Source organism: Alosa sapidissima, chromosome 22 (assembly GCF_018492685.1).
Source record: "Alosa sapidissima isolate fAloSap1 chromosome 22, fAloSap1.pri, whole genome shotgun sequence".
Classification (NCBI taxonomy): domain Eukaryota; kingdom Metazoa; phylum Chordata; class Actinopteri; order Clupeiformes; family Clupeidae; genus Alosa; species Alosa sapidissima.
This window is the reverse complement of record NC_055978.1, coordinates 22,352,186-22,375,590: the sequence shown is the minus strand read 5'-3', so window position 1 is coordinate 22,375,590 and position 23,405 is coordinate 22,352,186. Positions and strand designations below refer to the sequence as shown.

Genomic DNA, 23,405 nt, shown 5'->3' with positions numbered 1-23,405 from the left:
CGAATGCATTGCAGTCCATTTACCATCTAATTCTCCATCTCTACACTCACCAAACGTCGATACTTCTACTACTACTTTTTGTTTTGTTTTACTTGTCTAAGAGTATTCTAATCGTCTGTCTATATGCTGACAAAGGTCTGGGCCAGACATTAGTCTGCGCTGTCAACATCAGCTGCCAACAACTAATTAAATTTACAAAAGAGTTTTTGAAAGTGCATATTTTTGCTACTGTGCTGCTGTATGCTTTGAGCCGGGACTCAGACGTCAGACTAACTGGCAGCCTCTACAAACTGGAAATGAGGAAAAGCTTTTTCACTTCTGCAGTTTGTCTAATCCTTCCAACCTCAAACACACGCACTCAACACTTCTCTGTGGTCTGTGAAAAGCTCAGCAGTTTTGTTTGTCAGTTAAGCAGCCTTGTGTTCCTCTATTAGGTATGGCAAAACAAAAACAACATCAACAACAAAAACAACTGTCATGGTCATACTGTAGACGGTGTCCCTTTCCCTCAGACAGGTCTTCCACACCCAGTTCCAGGATTTCAACCTTTTTCCTTCTCCACTCTCTTGGCAACACCTCGTAAAGACACCTTATCCTTATCATGTAATCCAAAGGTTAAACAAACCAATCATGCCATCCTTTTGATGTTTCAACACAGACCATTAGTTTCCCAGATTAGACCCCCCCCCCCCCCCTTTCTTAATGAGTCTCAGGTACTGTAATAATGGCCTTATATGAGCCTGACTGGACAACCTGACTGGGCACAGCAGCTGCCAATCAAGTAGGTTCACGTGGCAACTGGAGCACCAATGCCGGATCACCGGGGGCACATCAGGCTTCAATATGCGGCAGTGTGGGCAGACCGCAGTCTCGCCACCTTGTTGCCAGGACAGCTCATTTCAAAATGGACACTGCTGACAGTGCTGCGAGGGCTTTGAAATGCCAAATACGCACTCCCATATTTACAGTCTCTCAGTGGCAGCAGTGCAGGAGAAAATGGAAGGAACAGTACAGAGCGTAAGGGCAATACGACGCTATAAATTACTGGTGGACGCCCTGAAACACACACACACACACGCACACACACACACACGCACACACGGACACACACACACGCACACACACACACCTGGAGCAGCACACACTAAATATTAATATTTGTGCATGTGCGCACACACACACACACACACACACACACACAGTAAATATGTGAGCTCACACATATGGGTTTCGGCTCTTGATAAGAGAATATACACACCCTTGAAATATAGGCAAGGTCCCAGACACACACGCACACACATACACACACACCCACCTACATGTACAGGCCTGTGTGTATGTGTGCAGGACTGTGCCCACGTCTGTGTGTTGCCATATATCTGCATGCTGGGCCTGATTAGATGAGGAGCGAGAGGGATAGACCTGCATTATGCATGAGGCTCCAGCTGGCCTGAGGTCTGTCACTGTACATCACACTCCGTCACGCTTTAGCCGGCCGCATGCAAGTGAGTGTGCACACAACACGAACATACACCCCACACACACACACACACACACACACTCATTGGGACCTCCAGCACTGGACCAATCCTCTATTACAAGCAAGACTAGCCTATGTGTACATCTCATTAAGGTAAGGTAAGGTAAAATAAAGACTGAATTCTGCTGTTCCAAATAAACAAAATCAATCAAAATGTTGTTTTTTTCTTTTCATCAAATCAGGAGACTCAGTGCCCTGGAAACTCTGGAGTTCTGGAGAGTTCTAATCTGCAGGAGGAAAACTCTGGCGGGCCCCACCACTGCCTCATGCTCTGGGGAAGGGTGCTGCCTACTGCCCCTAATCCCGCCTGGATCTCAGTGGCCATGGAGAGAGGGTGAGAGAGGGAGAGAGGGAGAGGGAAAAAGAGAGAGGGAGAGCAAGGGGTGCCTGGATCTCAGTGTCCAAAGAGAGAGAGAGAGAGAGAGAGAGAGAGAGAGAGAGAGAGAGAGAGAGAGAGAGAGAGAGAGAGAGAGAGAGAATGGGGGTGTGTGAGCAAGTATAAATGTGTGAAAAAGAAAGCAAATGAAAGAATGACAGGGAAGGGAGAGTGGGAGGGCTTCCTAGTCGTAAAAAGAGATTAAGAGTTAGATGGACAGAGACACACACACATTCACACACAAAACAAACATTAACAAACCCACAGCAGGGGACGGCAAAAGTAGACTAGTGGCTAGAGGAGTGGTGAAAGAGATGATGAAGCAAAACAAAGAGGGGGGGGGGGTGGAGGGAGGGACAGAGAAAGAGAGAAAGAGAGAGAAAGAGAGGCAGGGAGAGAGAAAGCTGTCAGGAAGGAGGACAGATTTGCACTCCCGCTCTGAGGCGAGATGCAGCCACCTGTCATATGAAAATGTCAGCTGTTTGCCAAAGCAGCCCAGCAGGAGAGCGACCCAAGTACTGCCAAATCATGACAGAGAAAGAAAGAGATAGTGAGAGAAACAGAGAGAGAGAGAGAGAGAGAGAGGAAGAGAGGGAGAGAAAGAAGAGGGGACCCACCAAAAATCCAGCAATAGCTGATAGTGTCTGTGTGTGCGTGTGTGTGTGTGTGTGTGTGTGCGTGTCAGTGTGACAGTGAGATGGTGCACTCTAGAAATGGAAACAGATGGGTTTTTTAGGCTGCCATGTTAGCTGTCCACGCTAACTTCCACCAGATGTAGCCTCGCCATCAGGGGATCCGCTGCCTGCCCCACGGTGCTGTGTAGTGTGCCCCTCCAAAACAAAGACAGGTAGGGAAGTCTTTGGGAATTCACCCCACTGGTCAATAAACTTGCACCACGTTCAAATATTTAATTGCTGAGTACCGAAGAGATCACATTTGCTGTTTCACAGAGCACTGCCATGTGTTTCCAGTCCAGTGCCAGTCGGACTTCCAATTGAAAATCCATCATATTACATTAAGTCGCGCCGCATCATATTTCAGTGTCATGTTAGCAGGTTGTCTAGTTGCTGCATCAGGCTCTGCCTTAGAGCCAAGAGAGAAAGGTGGGAGAGAGGGAGAGAGGGATAGAGGGAGAGATTATGGAGAGAGAGTAAAGAAGAGAGTAAAGAAAGAGAGGGAGAGAAGTGAAAGACATGACAAAGATGACAAGAGAGGGAGATAGATAAAGAGGGAGATTGATAAAGAGAGGGAGAGTGGTATATAGCAGAGTCTGACCCAGCTCCATCTCCAGCACCTGAGCCATGCAGCAGGGTGAAACCCATCTCTCTGCTCCCCAGGGGGATGATGGGGGGGGGGCCTGCTGCTGACTGCCGGCCGCAACACTAGCCACTCCGCACCCCCACTCACACCGTCACCATGGAGACGGTGGATCCTCTTACAGCAGGGGGGGATGGGATGGGCCTGTCTGTTCCTCGAGGACCAGAAAGAGTGGCCTGGCCTCTTCTGCCACGTCACCCAGGCAAAACCACGCTACTTCAGACAACACAGAAGCTAAATGTGTGTGTGTGAGTGTGACTTTGTGTATGTGTGTGTGTGTGTGTGTGTGTGTGAGCGTGTGTGTGTGTGTGTGTGTGTGTGTGTGTGTGTGTGTGTGTGTGTGTGAGTGAATGAGTGCGCTGGCTAAATGCTCTCCATGTGGAATCCCCCTTTGTGGGACTACTGTGAGTACTGCAAGGACTACCATGCAGTCAGCACTTGTGTGATTTGAAGCCATATTGTTCTACGGGTATTTCTGGAGAGAGAGAAAGAGCGAGATGCTGTACTGGTCACCTTCACCTCTTGGCAGAACTGGGTGAACAACACCTGATACACACACAAACATTCATCAAATATTCACACAGGCCAGTTCACTCATCCTCAGGCTACCAGGCAGGTGACCACTTTTCAGCAACACACGGGAATCCAACACTCTGTCAAAAAAAAACAAAAACAATTACAAACAAGTACAGCTCAGGCCTAACCTTCAGAGCATATTCAAACCAACTCTGCTGTGTCATGGCGATTTCATGTACACTGGCTTCCCCACAGGGTTGCAGGTCAGCCACACCACGCAGTGAGTATTTTTCTTAAGTTCAGGACGCCAGCCAAGGCCGTCAGCAAGGCCGCTGCAACCCGATTTTGTGGTGCTGATCTTGTGGCGAGCGGGCAAAGTCGAGCCGAGGCGAAATTGCGGCGCTGAAAATAATTCATCAAGTGGCCTATATAAACCATCCACCACCGCTGGCAGCAGCAGCAGCAACGTTAAGCCTCGTGCGACGTGACGCCACAAAGGGGCAAGTCACACGCTGCCTATTCTTGCGCTCAATGATTCTGCCACTGATCTTTTAGAGTGTGGATTATCCCACCGCTGCCACCGCACCCAATTTGGATGCCAGCAGCGGCACAACGCTAAGCAAACTGTAGAACTCATTCACAGTTCTGCAAGCGAGAATGCCCTTCTCGAAAGCTAGACGAGTCATTGAACATCACCGGAGATTAATTAACTTTTAGTGGCTTGCATGAGTCACTGGCCACACAACACAACTCTGGAGGAATACAGCGAGGTTCTAGGAGTTGGATTGCTAGTTGGTCGTGAGAAGGCCAATTCACACGTCCAGTTTCCAAATCCCCATGCAGCTATAATAAGAGTAGGTGTTTCACACAGCAGTAAATCAAATTCTCACGCCTGTGAACGGTGGTGTGAGGAAAATGACAAATCTCCCAGAGCCACATCTTTCCAGCTGAACACAAAATCACTGCTGCTGATCAAGATAAATATCACCAAAGCCTAATTTGAGCCTCGGGTCCACAACCCCCACTCTCTACCTTCCCATTATGAGCCCCCAATCTTACACACACACACACATACAGACACACACACACACTGCTACCCAGAGGAAAATCCCCACACATTCATTCCCTCCTCCACAACCTCTCCTCTGCAGCAACTCATCATCACTCATTCTCTGACACCTGCCATGATTTATAATGTCCATTCATCAACCAGAGGCTTGCTGTAATCGCTGTGGAGAAATCAATGTTTGGATGCTGAGGGGGGCAGAGTAGAGTCACCACACAGCTTCTGCTGATCCTTCAGACGGTGTTGGAGGGCAGCATACAGGAAGTGAGGTGAAGGCATTCACAAGGTCATGGACATGACATGCATTGGGCTGTTACGTTTGGCATACCGACGTCTTGCCTGACAAAAACTCAGTGTTTGGTGTTTTAAGCCACCAACGTCATCTTCCGGGCAGAGCTGCATGGAAGGCACTTGGGTTAGGCAAGGGTTAGGGTTAGGTGCCTTGAAGTCAATGGTCGCAGCGCTGCCTGGAAGTCGACGGTGGGGGCTTTAAAACACCATCGAGCCAAAAACACGTCTGCTGTCAGTTTGAACATGCTGGGAAGATGTGGTAACTGGTACAGCTTGCACAGTTAGGAAATCCTGAAGCAGTGGGATTGCAAATCTAGCCCCTCATGGAAAGAATTCTGTATGACGAATTGAACAATTCAAAATGGCTCAAAAATCAGAATGTAAGTGTATGATTGTGATATGTTAATGGTTTCACAGGAAGCAAAACGTTGTTTGGGGCACATTTCCATTTTCAATTTTTATCTAAAGTGGAGGGACAGTAAGTGAATAAAGTCACAACCAAGTGCAACCCTCAAACTGTTTTCGCACTGCAGGTAGAAATGGGCGTTTTTAGTCAGCCAGAACATAAAATCATGAGATAAAATGAGTAGCTGAGACAAAGGCTTTAAACTTTAAAGCGTAAGGAACAAAGCCTGGGACTTTTAGAACACAAGGGCAAAGCAAAGCAAAGCCCTCCAGATAATCTGTCATTCTGAAAGACCTCTACACTGTGCTGAAGCACCTGCACCCAAACTGAGTCAGGGCTGACTGACCGTGTCTTGCAGTTTCTCGCTCTCTCCTTCCACACAGGAAAAACTCTTCTATACACCCACAATGTATTCCTCTTGTGTAAATGATAAGGTAGTAGTGTTAGCACTATATAGTAGGCTTGGTACCTTTTTTCCTCTCTTCGACCTCCCTTCCCATCATGCTTTGGCTCAGAGAAGCTTTTTTTCGCCCCTATGCCGCCATCGCCATGCCAACAGCTTCGTCGACCGCGAGATTTGTGCAATCTGTGGAATGCGGGCCACCCAGCCGGAGATGACGGCGCGACAGCCATGTCCCAGTGAGCCAAGAGCTGCGGCCCGGCAACATTGGCTGGCTGACTGTCAGATGAACATCCCCCCCCCCCTCGGGACAGAGAGGCGAGGGCGCGTCGGCGCACAGCTTGTGCGCAAAGGAGCAGCACTAACAGTTACCGACCACGGCAGTGAAATTGCCCACAGTGTCTCGCTGCAGACTGGCCTAGAGATGCGATGGTGAGGTGGTGCTAGCTATGCTAATCTCACGAGCTAAGAGATAGGCAAGTTGAAATGGAAGAGGTGTCTGGCAAGAGGGAAAAATAACATAATGACTAAATGAAACAGGTTTCTCCTGTCAGCCTACAAAAACACTGCAGGTAAGACAAACCCTTTGTAAACCGATTGGGAAATTGTGATTTACACTAGACTAGCCTATATGGATTCTGATTCTTTTTCTCTCTTCCAACGAGCATCTGATCAACGCCACAGTGTGAGCAAAAGGCTTCAGCAACACACCAGGCATGACAAGCTGTCTTCCACGCACATTACTGAGAAAGAACCACAAGGCCAGCAATGAGAGGAAAGAGAGAGAGAGAGAGAGAGAGAGAGAGAGAGAGAGAGAGAGAGAGAGAGAGAGAGAGAGAGAGAGAGAGAGAGAGAGAGAGAGAGAGAGAGAGAGAGAGAGGAGAGAGAGAGAGAGAGAGAGAGAGAGAGAGAAATATCTGCATGCTGTTCATTCAAGCTTCTCGTCTTAATATCGGAGACTTTCTGGAGCACTGTCAACTAACATGCATCAGCTCAAACACAGTCCAGCACACACACAAAGGATGGATTGTCCCTGCCTCCCGGGCACGGGGACCAAATCCTCATTTCCTTCTCACCACATCTATATGTCATTTGCTTATCTGTAGCCTGTCGTGGCTCAACCATTAACCCAATCTCATCCCTTAATAACAACATTCCCCTGCCCTGGCTTTTCTGTCTCCCAAACCAAATCCTTTCAACAGTGACGCACCAAAGAGCAGTGTTATTCAGTTTAAACCAATGCATTGATGAACTAACACCACATCTATCCACTAGCCTATGTGCAAAGTGAAGTCAAGTTTATTTGTATAGCACATTTCATGTGCCTCAAAGATATGGAGCAAAAATACATGGTACGCATATTACATAACCAAACATATGATATGACAAAGCACAGTCTCAAGCAGACTCAAAGCAAGCCCTGCCCAGAAGTCCTTCCCTCATTTCTTTTCAAACGTCAAGTGTGTGTTCTGCTGCTGTCAAGTCAATCCATTACTGTGGAGATGGCCAAACCTGTACTGAAGGTGTGCTGCTGAGCTGAGTTGATCACTGTGTCTAACAATAGCTAGAGATTGTGTGGGCTACACCTAGAAGGTAGTTAAAGCGATAAAACACAAAACATCCACATTATTAAGCCCCCAGACATTTAAATGAAAATGATAACAACCTTCATTGCAGTTCTCTCACTGAGCTACTCAGGGTACTGATACCGACAATCCATCTGATGCTACTTGTTTGACATTTGTATTAGGACAACCATACTTTTTGGATTATGTCTATGTTTTTCCTCTTACATAGTGATTTTAGCTTCTAATGCTATTATTACCAATATTTTCAGGTCCATGATATAAGTATACATGAGGTGGCTAGTGTATATAAGCTTATATGCCTCTACTGTAAAAAAAAAAAAACTTCAGGGGTAAAAAACAAAACTAGGATAGGTAAGAGAAGAGTGATGCTCCTGGCTCAACATAGAAATGATGGAGGCTAACACAACTGGAGAGAAATGGGTATAGCAGCCAGAGAGCCATGAGAGAGATAATCCAGTTATGTTCCACTCTAATCGAGGAAAGATGGCATCCTCGTCCTCCATCATCTTCATCATTCTCTCTATCAGACCTTCTAGACCAAAGACACACCGCCACACCAACAATAGCCCTTCTTATGTTCTTCTTCTACTCTCTCAGAATAGGGTGTGGAAGGTGCAGAGTTCAAACTATTGTGTTTGTTATTCTCCCCTCTCTACCCCCAAGCTTGTAAGTGCAAGCCCACAGCAGGTGGTGCCTGCTGTCCACCAGACAGCAGACTCAGTAAGCCAGCCCCTCGTGGATTACTGAGGCAAGACCAGGCCAGAGGGCAGGGGGCAGCTCAGGAGAGGGCAGAGGAAGCAGGCTGAGACTGAGTACTGGGGAGTCTGACCACTGGCAGTGCTGGACGACTTGGTCAGAGAGATTCTCTGTGGAGGATGCTTGATGTGTCAAACAGCCTGCCGCGCAGGCAGTGGAGACTGCAAGATGGAAACAATGGACCCAATGTCAACACGCCATCCTTGGAAAGTCAGATGTCATTCAGAGAGGCATGAAATGAAATGGTTGCCTTCTGAGGAAGAGATTGACCCCAAGCTGAGCTTCAAGACACCTAAACATTGTCATTGTTCATCATCTAGTACTAGGCAGTGAGGAGATCTCTGGTATGTAGCCAGGCTTAAATTTAGCTTGTCAATCACACAGATGCCTTTTATTACATGGGCCCGTGTAACACTCATTGGGTATGAAATGTTTTCAAGACTCTCCAAATAGGAATCGATTCCGACAGCTCTACAGCTAACCTAATGTAGTGTCAAAGAATGTTACAGCTTCTCAAAGGCACAACATAACCTTTGCACATAAGAGCTCTAAGTTCCATCGACTCCAGACTTCGACCAATCCCTAAACTATGCAAGGCATAGGGGGATGGGAGAGAGCAGACTGGACATTAGTCAAATCATAAAACAGCTTAAAGTGAGGCAGCACACTGCCAACAAAACATGACTCTTAGCCAGACATTCTAAACAACGTAAACGACAATAAAGTGTCGTGAGCTTCTAACAAAATAAAGATGATTGCGCAAAAGCTATGGATGGCACACAACTAGCTACACCTTATAATACCTTGATGGACATCTTTAAGCATATGGACTAGACTAGACTATCATTAAGCATATGGACTAGAGAATATTACTACAACAGACATGTTAAACACACATTAGACGGTACTGATGTAAATAGACTGACACATTATTTTCTAGTAGCGTTTGGAACATGCTAAAATGTAATGTGCCATAGGTCGTTCCTCCATCGTGGAGTATCTTTTTACAGCAGCATAGCATCCTTGAGACGTTTAGGAACGAGGGAGGGATCATGGAAAACCCTATAACAAATTAGGTTAGGATGTTGGACGCAATGTTTAGCCTCGCACATGCTGTAAATATCAGTGTAGCAACTAGCCAGCAACAATCACCTTATGTTAGCTATTAAGTGATGTATGGCAGGTGCTAGTTAGCCAAAACATTGAGTCAACATGCGGTAATCTACCTTAGACATTAGGCAAGTGAGACAGCTTTATGCTAACGTTCATATCGAATGTATAAGTAAGCAGTGCAGCGTTTAATGTTACAGACATTAGCAAACGTTACCAGCAAACAGAATGACTGAAGTTAGCTGCTAGGTTACGGACAGCTGATATCAATTTTCGTTAGTTAGCAACTCACCTTTGGACAGATCCACGGTCAGTTACATTAACGTCAGATCAGGGTGTCCCAGTCAGCAAGCTAGCCTGAAATACTCCGAAGTGCGATGAGAAAAAGTAGACATGGCGTTTCGCTTGACTGCTAGAAAATACCTGTTCTAACTGACATCAGCAGGTCGTCTTTGATCACCTAGAAGCACAGTGCGTAAGATGGTTACTGTAACTAAGGGACCGACCGAGAGATCCATCCATTTGCCCTGCCTCCTGCTGTCACACCTGCCCCTTTCTTCTCCTGTGGTGGCAGCCTGGATGGGTGGGGGCAAACCTCCCTAAGACGCATGCGCCCTAATTTGCTCCATACACATACATACTAATGTGGTAACGTTTTTCAGAGTAGGCTACCTTGGTTTGGCCAGCCAGCTTGGTCTGGGTGGCTTGGGGCCATCTGCATGCAGAAATAATGGATCAAAGCCTCAATCCGAGTAGGATGTACAAAAGGACGTTTAATATCTGTACATGCAATGAATGACGACAGTGAGCAGTTGTCTAAACAGTCTCATAGTTGTCCTCCTCGTTCAATAGGCTATCAGTAACCTATTTCAAAGCGCTCGAGCGTAATGGTCCTTAGTTCAAGGTTTGTGCAACAGCGCCACCCCAAGTTTGATCTAATAGCCTACAGAGGATGTGGACTGCGCGAAAAACACTTTCTATGGGGGAACTCCTGTGGTTAGATTTCCTTGAGATTAGGCCTATTCTCGGTGGTTAGGAAGAAGAGATAATCACTTAGGTCTACATTTTCTTTATCTGAACAATTAACCGTCTTGGTTAGATGAAAGCATGGGTCTGCAGGCATGCTGAGAACGTTCCTTTATTTCAGAGTGTGGAAAGGAGGTGTTCTTGCCAGTAGTAGGCTAGACTGCTGAGAACGTTCCTTTATTTCAGAGTGTGGGAAGGAGGCGTTCTTGCCAGTAGTAGGCTAGCCTATATCTAGCTACCAGGTAGGCATAAATAATGGCCAAAAGCCACAGCATAGTTATAATTACAACTTGGTGTTGTTGTCCTGAAAACACAACACTTCTGCTGCTCTTACATAACTTGCACCACTATGCCACTTTCTTTATTACTTAGGTCAAACAGAACTACCCAAGCCTTTTATTGGCCTGACTTTGCACTAGTATTTTATTGACTGTCTATGCACAATTTCAACCAAATTTTGCTGCTCTTATTTTTTTCATTATTATATGTGCCCTCTTATTTACTTATTTACTTACTTTTTTGTTTACTTGAATGTTATGTTTGTCTGTGGACTTAAATTGGAAAAATATGTCTTGTCTTCACCGTGGGATAGTGAGAAACGTAATTTCGATCTCTTTGTATGTCTGGAACATGTGAAGAAATTGACAATAAAGCTGACTTTGACTTTGACTTTGATTAGTGCAACATTGTAACTCGTGAAGCCTATTAGGCTACACGAGCAATTCTGAAATAAAAACAGGTATATTCAAGTAAATCAATGTCACAATGTAACCTTACCCTGTTCATTTTAGTTTCATTTTAGTAGGCCTACACCCACGTAGGATACTGAAGGCGAGGTCTACGACATTACCAGTAAACCAGGTGGTGGTGTAGTCTAAGCGTTGACATTTGCATAACACCAGGAAGTTTTTATAAGTCGAATTCAACTGATCTCGTGGTCAGTTGTTCGTAGGCTAGACTAGGCTACTCTGTTCAGTGGATTCTGAGAAGATATGTGTAATTTTAGGGTCAGCCTAAATGCTGAGCCATGGCCAGATAACTGAGCTTTGCTGCCGAGTTAGTTAGGCTGTTACAGTCGGTTACAGTAGGCTATCCTTGACAGCGGTGTTTTTTTAACTATGGTCTCCATCTCCGTTTCCTTGGGTAGCGTACTGTTGACGTTGATTTCTGGGATATCTGGACTGAGAATTCTAAACCAGTCCTCTCTGAATTGTACTCAGCCGGTAAGTGTGACCACGGGTAACTAAATTTAATTTGCCATTACTAGACCTAGACCTACTAAAATGTAAACAGGCTACTTTCACAGAGGCAGCATTTTCAATTGCGCAAATTACGCCTATTGCGTCATTAGGCTATTGTTTTAACAAATGGCAGGTGATTTTAAACAAAAGTAAACATTTTGAAAATATGCTTGCCAAATTCAGACTTTATGCAGTCTTAAACTTATTTAGTCTGCCTACAGTATCCTGTAGCACACACTTTGTATTATCAGCAAGTTTTAAGCGTGATGCGCTGTTTACTTAACTCTCTGTGCTCTAGGAACTGCGATGCAGAGTCCTTCAAAGTAAGTATGGATGGTATTGCTTCAGGCTACTCTTGGATATTTGTGTTTTGCTTTCAAAACTGGATTCGAAATCCCAGTAAAGATCTTTCTGTATTTCTTTACCATGTGGTCATTCACTCCATCTATAGCCTAATGTTTTATAATCTTTATCAAACCCATAAGATAATTGTTTAGATGACGGATGGCTAAAGGAGAGGCGGTTTACTCCTGGTTCCCCAAGGGATTTGGAGGTCTCAGTGAATGTAAGTAAGGATGAGAATGGCGACCTCCACCCTGTGCTTGTGGCTCACTGGAAAGCAAATGATGACGGTAGGTGAATGTCTGTCACAGCGTCTGCTTTTTAGGATAACTGTGTGGTTGAGTAGAATCACATTCTACGGATATAATATTTCACATTGCATTGGAAGCTCTTTGGAATATAGGCCTACGGAATACAATGCAACATACAAGGCAACAAGTATTTTTTTTCATAACTTCTCTTTTAATAGGAAGCCTTCGTTTCCTCAAAGGAACTAAGCTTGATGTCTTGCACGTGGGTGAAAATTACCATTTCTGTTTGAAATATATTTTTCTGGATAAATTTCCTGAGATGAGGAATAGCAATCATGAACTGGTAAGGACAGCATTCATTTTAATACATATGTGTGCTGGCCCTAGCAGAACTGTAACAATAATTAATCCTGATATTTGTTTTAATTTGTTTTTATTCTATTCTTTTCTTTTTTATTTTCTATTTGCTCTTTCTATTTAGTGGTCATTTTCAACAGATCAAGTGATACTCCAGCCTGAACAAGAGTACCTTGTGACTGTCCACAACCTGCCTCTGCCAAACCTTGGTCACACCCATTACTATATACAAAAGAGGTTCCATGTTGCAGGTAGACAACATCTGAGTGAATTTGAGATCTACTACTGAAATAAGTCCATACCCCCCCACCACCACCACCCCACCCCACCCCACACATTTTGCTTTAGGAAGGGTGCCGTATTTGATGATGAAGATGAAGATGTAAAGATTTGATGTTTTTTCTTCAGGTTGCACAGATAAAACAATACGGAAAACCAAAACATGTGTGGATAGTGGTGAGTGTCTGAGGTCTATGCCTAAGTATTCTTAACTTCTGACACACACATTTAGAAATGATCTGACTTTGTGTGAAACCAGTGTTATGTTTTTCTTACATAGCACTCTTGTATAAAGCCTACATTTGACATTTGACTCCTATTGTATACAATAACATACTTATTGGAATAATTTAGGATCTCTGTGGCAACCAAACATTACCTGGCGTGTGTCAGAAGGGCCCAGCACTCCAGGCGCACTCACTGTGAGCTTCAACACTGCAAAACTCGCCGATAACTATAGTGTGACTCTCAAATGTCAGAAGGACTCAGTGACTCAAGACCTGAAGGTACCCCACATATCCCCTCTACCATTTCCCAATTTCTGACTCATGCCACTGTATGTCTGTTTTTAGTATACAATGCTAATGAGATGGCACACATTTATTGGCACAGTGTGATGAAAGCCAAAGATAAACTGAGAAGTGATTGTTCTTACAACAAGCTATTAAAATTTACAATGTAAAATACACGGAATACACACATTCAAAGATACACACAGACACCCCTTCCATATAGCTACACAGCCTTATAGGCTACACACATTGATAAATATCAATATAATACATGCTTGATCTGTGGAGTATAACACATACATTATACATGTGCTGCAACATGTTTTGCAGCGCACAGTATTTGAACGCATTATGTGACTTCAAAGTCAACAATGTAAAAAAAAAAAGAGAGCGCACATCCTGTTTCTAACAGACATGTCTGTCTGCAGAGTACTGCTCATAGTGTGCAGTTATTCAATACAGTAGATCTTATCAGACCAGAGAGGGAGTTCACCCATACTAAGAAAAACAAGCACTTTTTGCGCCTCTCAACAACGTCAGTAGAGGAGACAAAGGCATTTTATCTACAACTCAACAAAAAAAAAAGCTGTTTCTTAATTTGCAAAATATCTACTTTACTCTGTCAAGGGACATTCCAATTCATATCCATTAAGGATTTTAGGAAACATTCTGTTGCAAGTTGTGTATTTCCAATTTAAATATCTATTATCATTATAATGTAAGACAAATGATCACAGTTGTTGCTTGATTGCATCAGTAATAACATTTAATTTTTTGGCACATTTTTACATTATTCTTGAATGCAAACACCACAGTTTCAGTTGTGTGAGGATGGATAGTAATGTGGTCTGGGCACGGCTGTGTTTGCTTTTCAGAAAAATAACGCAACATCACTGAATGCTGTGTATGATCTTGGCAGATTTCATTTGACTTGCTGTAACTTTGATTTTCAGGTTTGTATTAAGTATAGCACCATTTATAGTGTTCAACTCTCTTTTTGCTGAAAAATCTGCTGGTAAAAAAAAAAAAATCTAGCTAATTCCATCACAGTCAATGTTCTTTTGTTTCCTCTTGTTTCCTCTTCCAACATTCTCGTTTCCTCTTTTTCTTCTGTTGTTTATTCTTGCTCTCGTATTAACTCACTTCATAAATACTATATGGCTTATTGATTTACCACTTTGATTTGATTTTAAGCCACTTATACACATCAGACATTGGCAGAAAGATATTGGATTTTTTGTCTGAGGTGTGAATCTGTGAGATCTGGAGGCCATTTTCACCTCGATGACCTCTTTCCTGTCTGCTGTTTCATGTGTGTTTGTGGGTCACTTCTTGTCTTGTCATTATCATAGATAGTGACATCCCCGTACAGGATATGAGTAGTGAATAATTAATTACTGTATTATGTCTGCGTCTATTCCAAGATATATAGACTATGGAATTAGCCTGGAGAAACAACCAAACAGAAGAGAATAAAAAGTTATGTGTCCATTTTAATCAATCTAAAAGCCATTATTATGTTTGATGCCTAGATCCAACCATTTTTTCCATCATGTGCCAATGACTGTGTCAGAATAAAAAAGAACATCATCATATGTACAGGTAAACTAAGTATTTTGACTAATGTAAAGAAGCACTGTAAGGATCATATGTTTCTCATAGGTTGTTGTTAATCAAATCCATTTCTTTCACTCGGTTCAGAACCACCAACTGTTCCACCAAAGGTGTACTCAAACCCAGCGACATTCATAGGCATCATTGCTGGCCTTCTGTTCATTTGTTCTATTGCATGCTGTTCTGCCTGGGTGTTTCTACGCTGCAGAAAGAGCCAAAAAGGTGGGTTAATCATTTACTAAGGGGCCAAACACTGCACAATAGAACACTAGATCCAGTCACCTATGACAACCCCAAATCAGAAAAAGTTGGGACATTGTGTAAAATGCAAAAACAGACAGAATGTGATGCATATTAACATATAAGTCTCGTATGTGCACTACACTAAGTAGCATTTGTTTGCCCAACTTGCAATTTATATTCCAGATTAGTAATTTCAAGGGCAATCAGTTTGCATGCTTTTCTAAAGTAAGGTTAACTAACAGGTTAAGTAAGGTTACAAACTAACTTTACAGTGTAGCACAAACTTCAGAAATTTTAGTTTACTTTATTGTTTACTTTTCCACCTCACAATTAAGTAACACTCATTTTAGGTAAGTAATCTCAACAAAAGACAAAAACTGAATTCTACATTCTAGAAAAAATTAAGTAAGGAAAGCTATTATTTTTTTCCAGTTAAAATTTTGTACTAAATTAAGCTAAAAGTAACGGTGCAGTGTGTAGCTCAGTGGTCTGTGGGGTTAGGCGGGCAATCGTAAGATGGCTGGTTTGAGTCCCAGATGATGACTTGATGTTGCACATCGTGCCCTTGGACAAGGCATGTACGTCATCTGCATTGTCTCAGTCCACCCAGCTGTAAAATGGGTACCAGCTTCTGCTAGGAGCTACCTGGGAGTTCCTGACCCAATGGCTAGGAATGGATTAACTAAGCTAAAAACTGTTAGTAAAAACTATTTTTGTAGTTGGGGCAATCACATCACTGTTAACTCAACAAACAATCTTACGTTGGCAGAATGATGAATTTTAAGTTGTGCCCACTGGTAGAACAAACAATTGTTCGCAAAGACAACAGCATTTTTATAGTAAATGCATAAAACTTTGTTGGGAAAACATTAACTTTTATTTTTTACAGTACATATTTAGCTGCACAAAGGACCTTTTTGCAACCAAATCTGAGTGTACAAGATATTTAGATTGTTGCAGATTATATTACATGCTGTTTTTTTCTTCACATTTTACACAACGTCTCAACTTTTTCTGATTTGGGGTTGTATTATTCTATTACTGTCTCCTGTACTGCACCGACTATATGCTAAGCCAGGGGTTCCCAAACTTTTCCACGACAAGGCCCCCCAAATACCACTAGGTTCTGGCCAAGGACCCCCTTGATGTGTTATTAAACCCATCGACAATACTATGGCAAATGTAAAAATACATTAAGCTAATCCTAATAATTATTTTAGCCACAAGCACTTTGCGATGGAGTATACAGTGTGTAACAATTATATTTTGGGCTTTCTGCTGAGAGCTATCTCTACTATTATTCCCAGTGGAAAATATATGCAACAAATTATTATAATGGCATTGTATAACAACCCTCATAGTAATAGGTATACTTAAAAAAATTCAGATGTATTTATTTGTTGCTTTTATTTTTCCTTCCAACTAGCTGAGGCCCCCCTGGCACACCCTTGCGGCCCCCACTTTGAAAACCACTGTGCTAAGCTTTACTTTACACAGCCCTCTGTTCTGTGGCATGTTGGCCTCTCAAAAGTGAAATGTTAGCCTAGAAATCTAGATGAATCCTAATGGCATTTAATGTAATTAGCAGCCAGGGTTGTCTAGCAACTCTCCATTGGCTTGTAAACTCTAGTCAGGCCAGTCACATCATGTATAGAGTTGGTGGGCGGGCTTAACATAATGACGGTAGAGTTGCGACGGTTCCGTGTGATGCTGCTGCTGGTGAACAGCGGTCTTTGAATCGGCTTTGGCTGCGACTCGAGTTAAGCTTTTTTTAAGTTGGCAAAAGTTTGAAAATCTACCAACTAGCTCCGCTGGTGGGAAAACGAATGGGACTCATGGGTTGTAGCGCCTTCTAATTGTGTGCAGAGGGAATTTGAAAGACAACCGTTTATCCCGCCCCACAGATTGAGCACTGCCAATGGTGAGTTCCCAGACCCAACATCTTGATGTGGGTCTGGCTCGTCAGGCTAGTGAAATGTCCCTTTTGTCCTAGAAGTGCATGGTGATGACACTACCTGTACTAACATGGAGTATAACATTTGTATTATACTTTTACTGAGGCTTTTTGCCTCCTTCAAAATAAGTATTTCCCGCCTTGTACTCAGTGGGATATTTATCTTACTTTGTACTGTTGAGGTCATGATTTCAGTGCTGTTATTCCACTGGACAAGAGAGCTGTGTTTTGAACAAGTGTCTTCAGCCTCACTTTTAATCATGGTTCTATTTTTGCATTGCTTTCGCAGGCAAAGTGCTCCCCCTGCCAACCATCACAGAGCCCCTTAAGCCTGCCCCCCGCACAGTGCTGATCATCTACTCCCAGGACCACCGCCTCTACACCAACATTGTGCTGAAGCTCTGCGCTTTCCTGCGGGCCAAGTGCGCCACGGACGTGGTGATGGACCAGCTGGACTCAGCGTGGCTGGGCACCGTGGGCCGGCTGCCGTGGCTGGAGCAGCAGCGCCGGCGCATCGACAAGGTGCTGATCCTGTGCTCGCGCGGCGTGCGCGCCAAGTGGGACGCCATGTGCGGTCAGCCCGCCGTGACCCTCATGGAGGACTTGCGCTCGCCCACCGACGACATGACCACGGCCGCCCTCAACCTGATGCTGCCCGACCTGCAGCGTGCCGCCTCACTGGGCAAGTACCTAGTGGCGTACTTCGACGAGGTCAGCAGCGAGCGCGACGTGCCGTCTGTCTTCGGCCTCGGCGTCAAGTACCGCCTCATGAAGCAATTCGAGGAGTTCTTCTTCCGCATCCAGGACATGGAGAAGTACCAGCCGAACCGGGTCAACACCATTGAGGGCATCGCCAGCGACGACTACTTCAACTGTCCCTCGGGTCAGGAGCTGAGGCAGGCCATCGAGGCTTTCCGCGCTTACCAGCTGGACAACCCCGACTGGTTCCAGAAGGAGTGCGTGAGCAGCGAACAGGAGGCGATTGACGAACGGGAGCCGCTCATCGACACAAGCCTTATTCCTCCGATTCTCAAGTGCGAGCCGCTCCTTAACACAGGCCCTCCCATCCTCCTCCAGGAAGTCAATGCCCGTCCCTCGGACCACCCAGCACAATGCGTTCACCAGCTCACCCCAGAGATCAACCACAGCGCAGTGGGTGCCTCTGTGCAGGAGCTGGACCTGAGAAACCTCCCTGGGAACCAGCCACTGGTGCACCTTTCACATCCAGAGGCACAGCCACGTGCGGTGGAGGATGCTAGTCACCTCGTCTCGCAGAACGAGCCACACCTGAGAGAAAAACCTGTCCTGCAAGAGGCCTGCGTTCAGGTAGAGCCGCTCAGGAATGAGGAGGTGCTGCCGTCCGTGAGCGCGTCCTATAACAAGCCTTCGCTCCAGGCCCTACAGCAGTTGCTGGCTCTCCAGCAAGTTCTCACGCCACTGGATGTACCCGTCCCTTCTGTGCTGAGGGCTCAGCCCGCACCACAGCCCCTGCTCAGGGGGAGCCCCTCCCAGCCCATGGAGATGGCAGAAGAGGACAATGTGGTGTACGCGGAAGAGGAAGCTGAAGAGGTGGAGGTGGCGGAGAATGTGGTGGCGAGAGATGAATCACTCGTGGGGGCGGGGACCGAGGAGGACTCTGGGAAAAGACAGTCGCGTGGCTCCGACCAAGGCTATGGCTCGAGGGAAACGCCCATCATTGACGCCCCGCCTGCGTCCTCCCTGATGGCTTTGGCTGCCCTGCAGCAGTCTCTGTTCATGGCAAGTCCCAGGACCTCTGGCTTTGGCTCCGAGACAGCACCAGGCACCGATGAGCCACAGTACAGCCCATCAGGTGACTGTGTCTTCAGAAGCTAATTGCCTCATTGACTTTGTTAATACAGTTGTTTTGCTTCACTTCACTTATAAGTTGGGCTGCACAATTATCACAATCGTAATCGTAATCGTAATATGAACCAACGCAATTACCTAATCCCAAAAGCTACAAATAATCGTGCACAATATATTTTGTCACATTTCAGATTTTTATAATTCATTTCATCCTCCTTGACTATGCCACTTCTGATTGGTGGATGTGCGTGCGTACGTACAGTAGTACGTGAGGAGCACAGAAGTTCTGATTGGTGAGCTTCACAGTTGGTTGGAGGCGCTGTGTTTCTTGGGCACCTGGCGTGCTCACCATTCAGGGGTGGCACAAATTAAAGAGACATTTGAAATATTGAACTGAATCAATTCATTGACATTTCAAAATGATATTGCAAATCACAAAATATGTCAGAGAACTCGCAATTAGATATTTTCCCCAAATTGTGCAGTCCTACTGATCAGTTACTGTTTGTATAAGCAAAAATGTCATTGCTGCATAAGTATTTATGTTTTATTAGTTTATTTAAGATGCCAGTAATTCCATATCTTATCGTACATGTAATAAGTACTTAAAAAAAGATTCATATCAGTTTACAGATACAATGTTTTCCACATGATATACTTTCGGTAAAGAAGTGGAAACTGGACATATATTCTGGCAACAATTTACAAACAATTGTGTGGTCAGAGAAACTGATTCCAAGGAAATGTTTGTGTGTGTGTCCCTTAAATTTTTTCAACAAATATGCATCGATCTACTTGACTACATTCTTTGGTAGGACAGGGGACACTTTCATAATCCTAAATCCAATGCATTGCAAACTAGTGCTCTGCTTCCTCTAATGGTTTCACATTGAGTAGATCATTTATAAAGAAAATGTATGTTTGTTTTAATATACCTTTACACACTTTGGTATGATGTAATTCATTCATCATTAGAAAATAAAAGATAAGGGTGGAGGGGGGGTAAATCTTCTGTACGGCATGTCTTAAATTACAGTTTTGAATTTGTGTGTGAGTTTTGAAAGGAGGCACAAAATAATGCTTCATTTACTTAATGCACTGCTGGCCTGCATATTCAGTAGCTTTCAGAAAATAATAAATCATGCCTACATTCTGTGGCTCTCTGTTGTATTTCTTAATATTAATTTACTCTTTCTTAGTTATTACTGTTTGATGAACAGCAAATGCAGTCTCGTTCAGTTTTCATTTTTCAGTAGTGGTTGTCTGGACTCCTGCCGCCGTAACTCACACAAATGCAACTATGGGGACCGATTCTGATTAGTTTGGAGAAAATAATATTTGGTTTAATCCATTTTATAGGTTACTTATCGACAGTTCTTGTCTCTCTTCTTTTGTTGGACTATTTTGTTGCCTATTTAATGTCACCAAAATATTAATGGACAAGTCCAGTTATGCCACGAATGAAGCACGTCAAGCGTAATAATTGCAAGGTGTATTGGGTCTGTTTCTTTTTTTCAGTTTAAATAGTTTCCAATTGGTATAATGAGTGCGGCAAATTGTCTGGTCGATCGAAATGTTATAATAACGACCGCCATGGGACATCTTTCAGTGCTCAAAGGGATAATGCCCTCTGATTCAGAAACAGGGAAGTAAAAGCCTTTCAAGTAGGTTAAGCTACGGCTGCACAGGCACGTCAATTTGATAAGGAATTGTTTAAACAAAGAGGTAGTTTGACAAAGCAATGAGAAAACAAAAGAGTTCAGTCACTATCATACAAAATATTAACCCAAACGGTATTTGGAGTGAAGTTTTCAGATATTGTAAGCAAATTGCATGCCAGGAATGACATGCATTTTGCACATGATTACCCTGGGTAATTATGCGACTAATTATATAGCCTAGAGGGTCAGTTAAAAGTAGACGACATTATTGTATTCCTGGCATGAGACATTTCAGGAAAAAGACAAGATTTTCTACACGAAGAGGTCTATTAACTGTACCAAACGAGATTATGTTCTCACGGAATTGGTTTTAGAAAACTGGTTGGCATTATTTGGAAAACCCACGACATTTATGAGACATTACGTTGTAAGTATAAAACACCAATTTACATCAAAAAATGATACATTTCTTACTGAACATCACATATTCCATATTGCACCTGCGTAAGGTTAGATCAATTAAATTTATTCTCACCCTTAAAGTGCCCCACAAATTACGAGTGCAAATCACTGCAATTCACAAATCACTATTACAACCACTGGTCAACGAGGATATTTTTCTTGTAAAGGCATCAGAAAAGGTCCGGTCATATAGGCAGGTGTAGGAATGCATATGGTGGATTAAGGTTTGGTTTTAGCACCTGTTGGGAATTGAGCGTTGGACATTTTCATAAGGCTGAAAAAATTAAACACCTGCACCGATGCCTCGGGTATCCAGTGTGAAGTCAAATGTTATGACCGACTTTGCTGGCACGGATCACCTACGACTGAGTATTGACAGCCAGTGTGTTGACATACCCATGAGGGCACATGTCGTTCTCGGAGACACAGTGTGAGAATTGGGCCTGATTGCTTCCGCTGGCGTACCTCCGGACACCCCTCATGGCAAAGCACTGCTCAATTAACTCTATGCACTTGCAGCCCAAGAAGAACACGTTCTTGAACATGAACACCGTAACGGGCCCGTTGTAAACAAAGACCTGAAAACACCTGACCACCAGGAGAGGTGCGTTGACCAGTACGCCGGGGAAAAACCTCGCCCAAATCCAGCGACAGTTCATCTCCGACGCAGTCAATTCGTAAAGCCAGATAACTGGAACGATGAGGGCTACGAAGTACACCGATATGATCGTATAACGCAGGTAGACGTTGAGAATCTCGTTTTTCAGGAGCATCTCAACAAGGACGTAGCAGTCCAGAATGTCCACGCAGCTACTCACAAAACAACTTTGGGAATGGTAGCGCGTCGCCCCATTGAGGTCTTCGATGATGGAGTTGATGAGACAGTAAAGCAGAGGCACGGAGAGCAGCATGATTATCTTGAAGCCAGTGACCCCAAACGGCACTCTAATCGCTATGATTTCTAGGATGGATGTCTCGAGGATGAGAATCACTTTAGGTGTGCACGCTATCACATAGATTAGCCATGCCAGATACGCAAAGGTGAACTCCCCGAGGTTGCAGCCGAAGATGGAGCTCTTCTGGTGGAACCCACAGGCGCGCTCTCGCTTGCTCCGGGCATTTTTCACGAAGAAGATGCCCCAGCCTGAGACCACCACAACATCGGTGGCAATCCAGGAGCACCAGTAGAGATCCGTGAAGGCGATCAGGTACACATCCAGGATGCCGCCCTGCACTACCAGCAAGGCAAAACACATCATTTTGTAGAAGAGATTCCTCTTGGATTTGTGGACAAAAAGAGGAGCGGTCTGCATGAAATCACCCGATGTCATCATGTAGGCAGCGGCAGCAGCAGATGAAACTAGGGGCTGGGTGCTGCTCTCTTCTGGGTTGACACTGCCGCTGGACGTCTGGGTGTCTCTCCTGGACGATGCGCTCCTGGTGAACAGTTGCCCGTTATCCGGTGCGGCGCAGATTGGAGAGTCCGGGCAGATCGCCGCTTCAGGTCGGGGGTAGTTAGCCTCGGGATTGGCTTTAATGATTTCTCCGATCATTGTATATGTGCGTTCTCCTTATCTCTCCCTTTCTTTCCTTCACTCCTTGTGAAAGATGCTATAAGGAGCGAGGTAGGGATGCCCGAATCCCGTCATGGATTCCCATCTTCGTGGAATGGAATGCCTCTGTTCTCACAAATTAAATCCACGTTGCTCGTATCGTTATTTTACTCAATATTATTTAACTAGAGCTGTATATTAACACTTAACACTTTTGTCTCGTTAAAAACGAGAAGGAAAACGAAAAGGTCGCTGGTGAGAGAGGAGTTCTCTCATCAAGTTAATGTTTTTTCCCCATATCCACATCTTATAAAGTTCTGTTGTTCACCTCAAAAGCATCCCCGACGTGGGAGTGCCTTGCGTGGGTCTGCTACATAACTGCATAATTGGTACACTCTTGTACTTCATGGACAAGAGAGAAATTGTCTCGGTATTACTGCCATGCGCATTGTGTATTCTGCCCAACAACAGAGTCCTTCAGCAGCCTCCGTTTCGCTTTTTTCCCCTCCTTCATGTCACACACTCTCACTCGCATGGGAAGACATCAACCGACCGTGTAAACAAATTCAGACCTGGGATCCAATATTATGTAATATATGTTCTAGAATCCCATTCATTTAACCAGGGTTGTAGAGAAGATGGTCCAGACATGTTTTTTTCAATTCACAGTGATAACAATCAAAACATTCTGAGTGTTATAAAAAGTCCCTGAAATA

General features: G+C 44.3%; 3 protein-coding genes across 8 annotated transcripts in view; 1 reads left to right on the top strand and 2 right to left on the bottom strand.

The window, feature by feature from the left end:
- The window catches only part of LOC121697379 (RAB3A interacting protein (rabin3)), a 33,737-nt gene extending 23,723 nt beyond the window's left edge, over positions 1-10,014 (bottom strand). The window contains exons 1-2 of one of the 6 annotated variants that reach the window (XM_042078875.1): positions 9,660-9,996; positions 8,318-8,418 (exon numbers count right to left, since the gene is read on the bottom strand). The gene's annotated coding sequence lies outside the window, so the exon portion shown is untranslated. Of the gene's footprint in view, positions 1-8,317; positions 8,419-9,659 lie in introns of all 6 variants that reach the window. The other 5 variants (XM_042078878.1, XM_042078879.1, XM_042078877.1 and 2 more) reach the window with 5 other exon arrangements.
- Positions 10,015-11,256: 1,242 nt separating this feature from the next.
- il17ra1a (interleukin 17 receptor A1a) lies at positions 11,257-20,166 on the top strand. Its single transcript, XM_042078840.1, has 11 exons — positions 11,257-11,616; positions 11,933-11,957; positions 12,120-12,266; positions 12,446-12,570; positions 12,709-12,835; positions 12,993-13,040; positions 13,218-13,369; positions 14,251-14,328; positions 14,908-14,977; positions 15,077-15,211; positions 17,476-20,166. The coding sequence occupies exons 1-11, from the start codon at positions 11,512-11,514 to the stop codon at positions 19,038-19,040; spliced, it is 2,577 nt and encodes an 858-aa protein (XP_041934774.1). The 5' UTR covers positions 11,257-11,511; the 3' UTR covers positions 19,041-20,166.
- On the bottom strand, positions 19,575-23,051 carry tmem121b (transmembrane protein 121B). Its single transcript, XM_042078841.1, has one exon. It carries the CDS (start codon positions 22,687-22,689, stop codon positions 21,496-21,498), a length of 1,194 nt encoding a protein of 397 aa, XP_041934775.1. The 5' UTR covers positions 22,690-23,051; the 3' UTR covers positions 19,575-21,495.
- Positions 23,052-23,405: the final 354 nt, after the last annotated feature.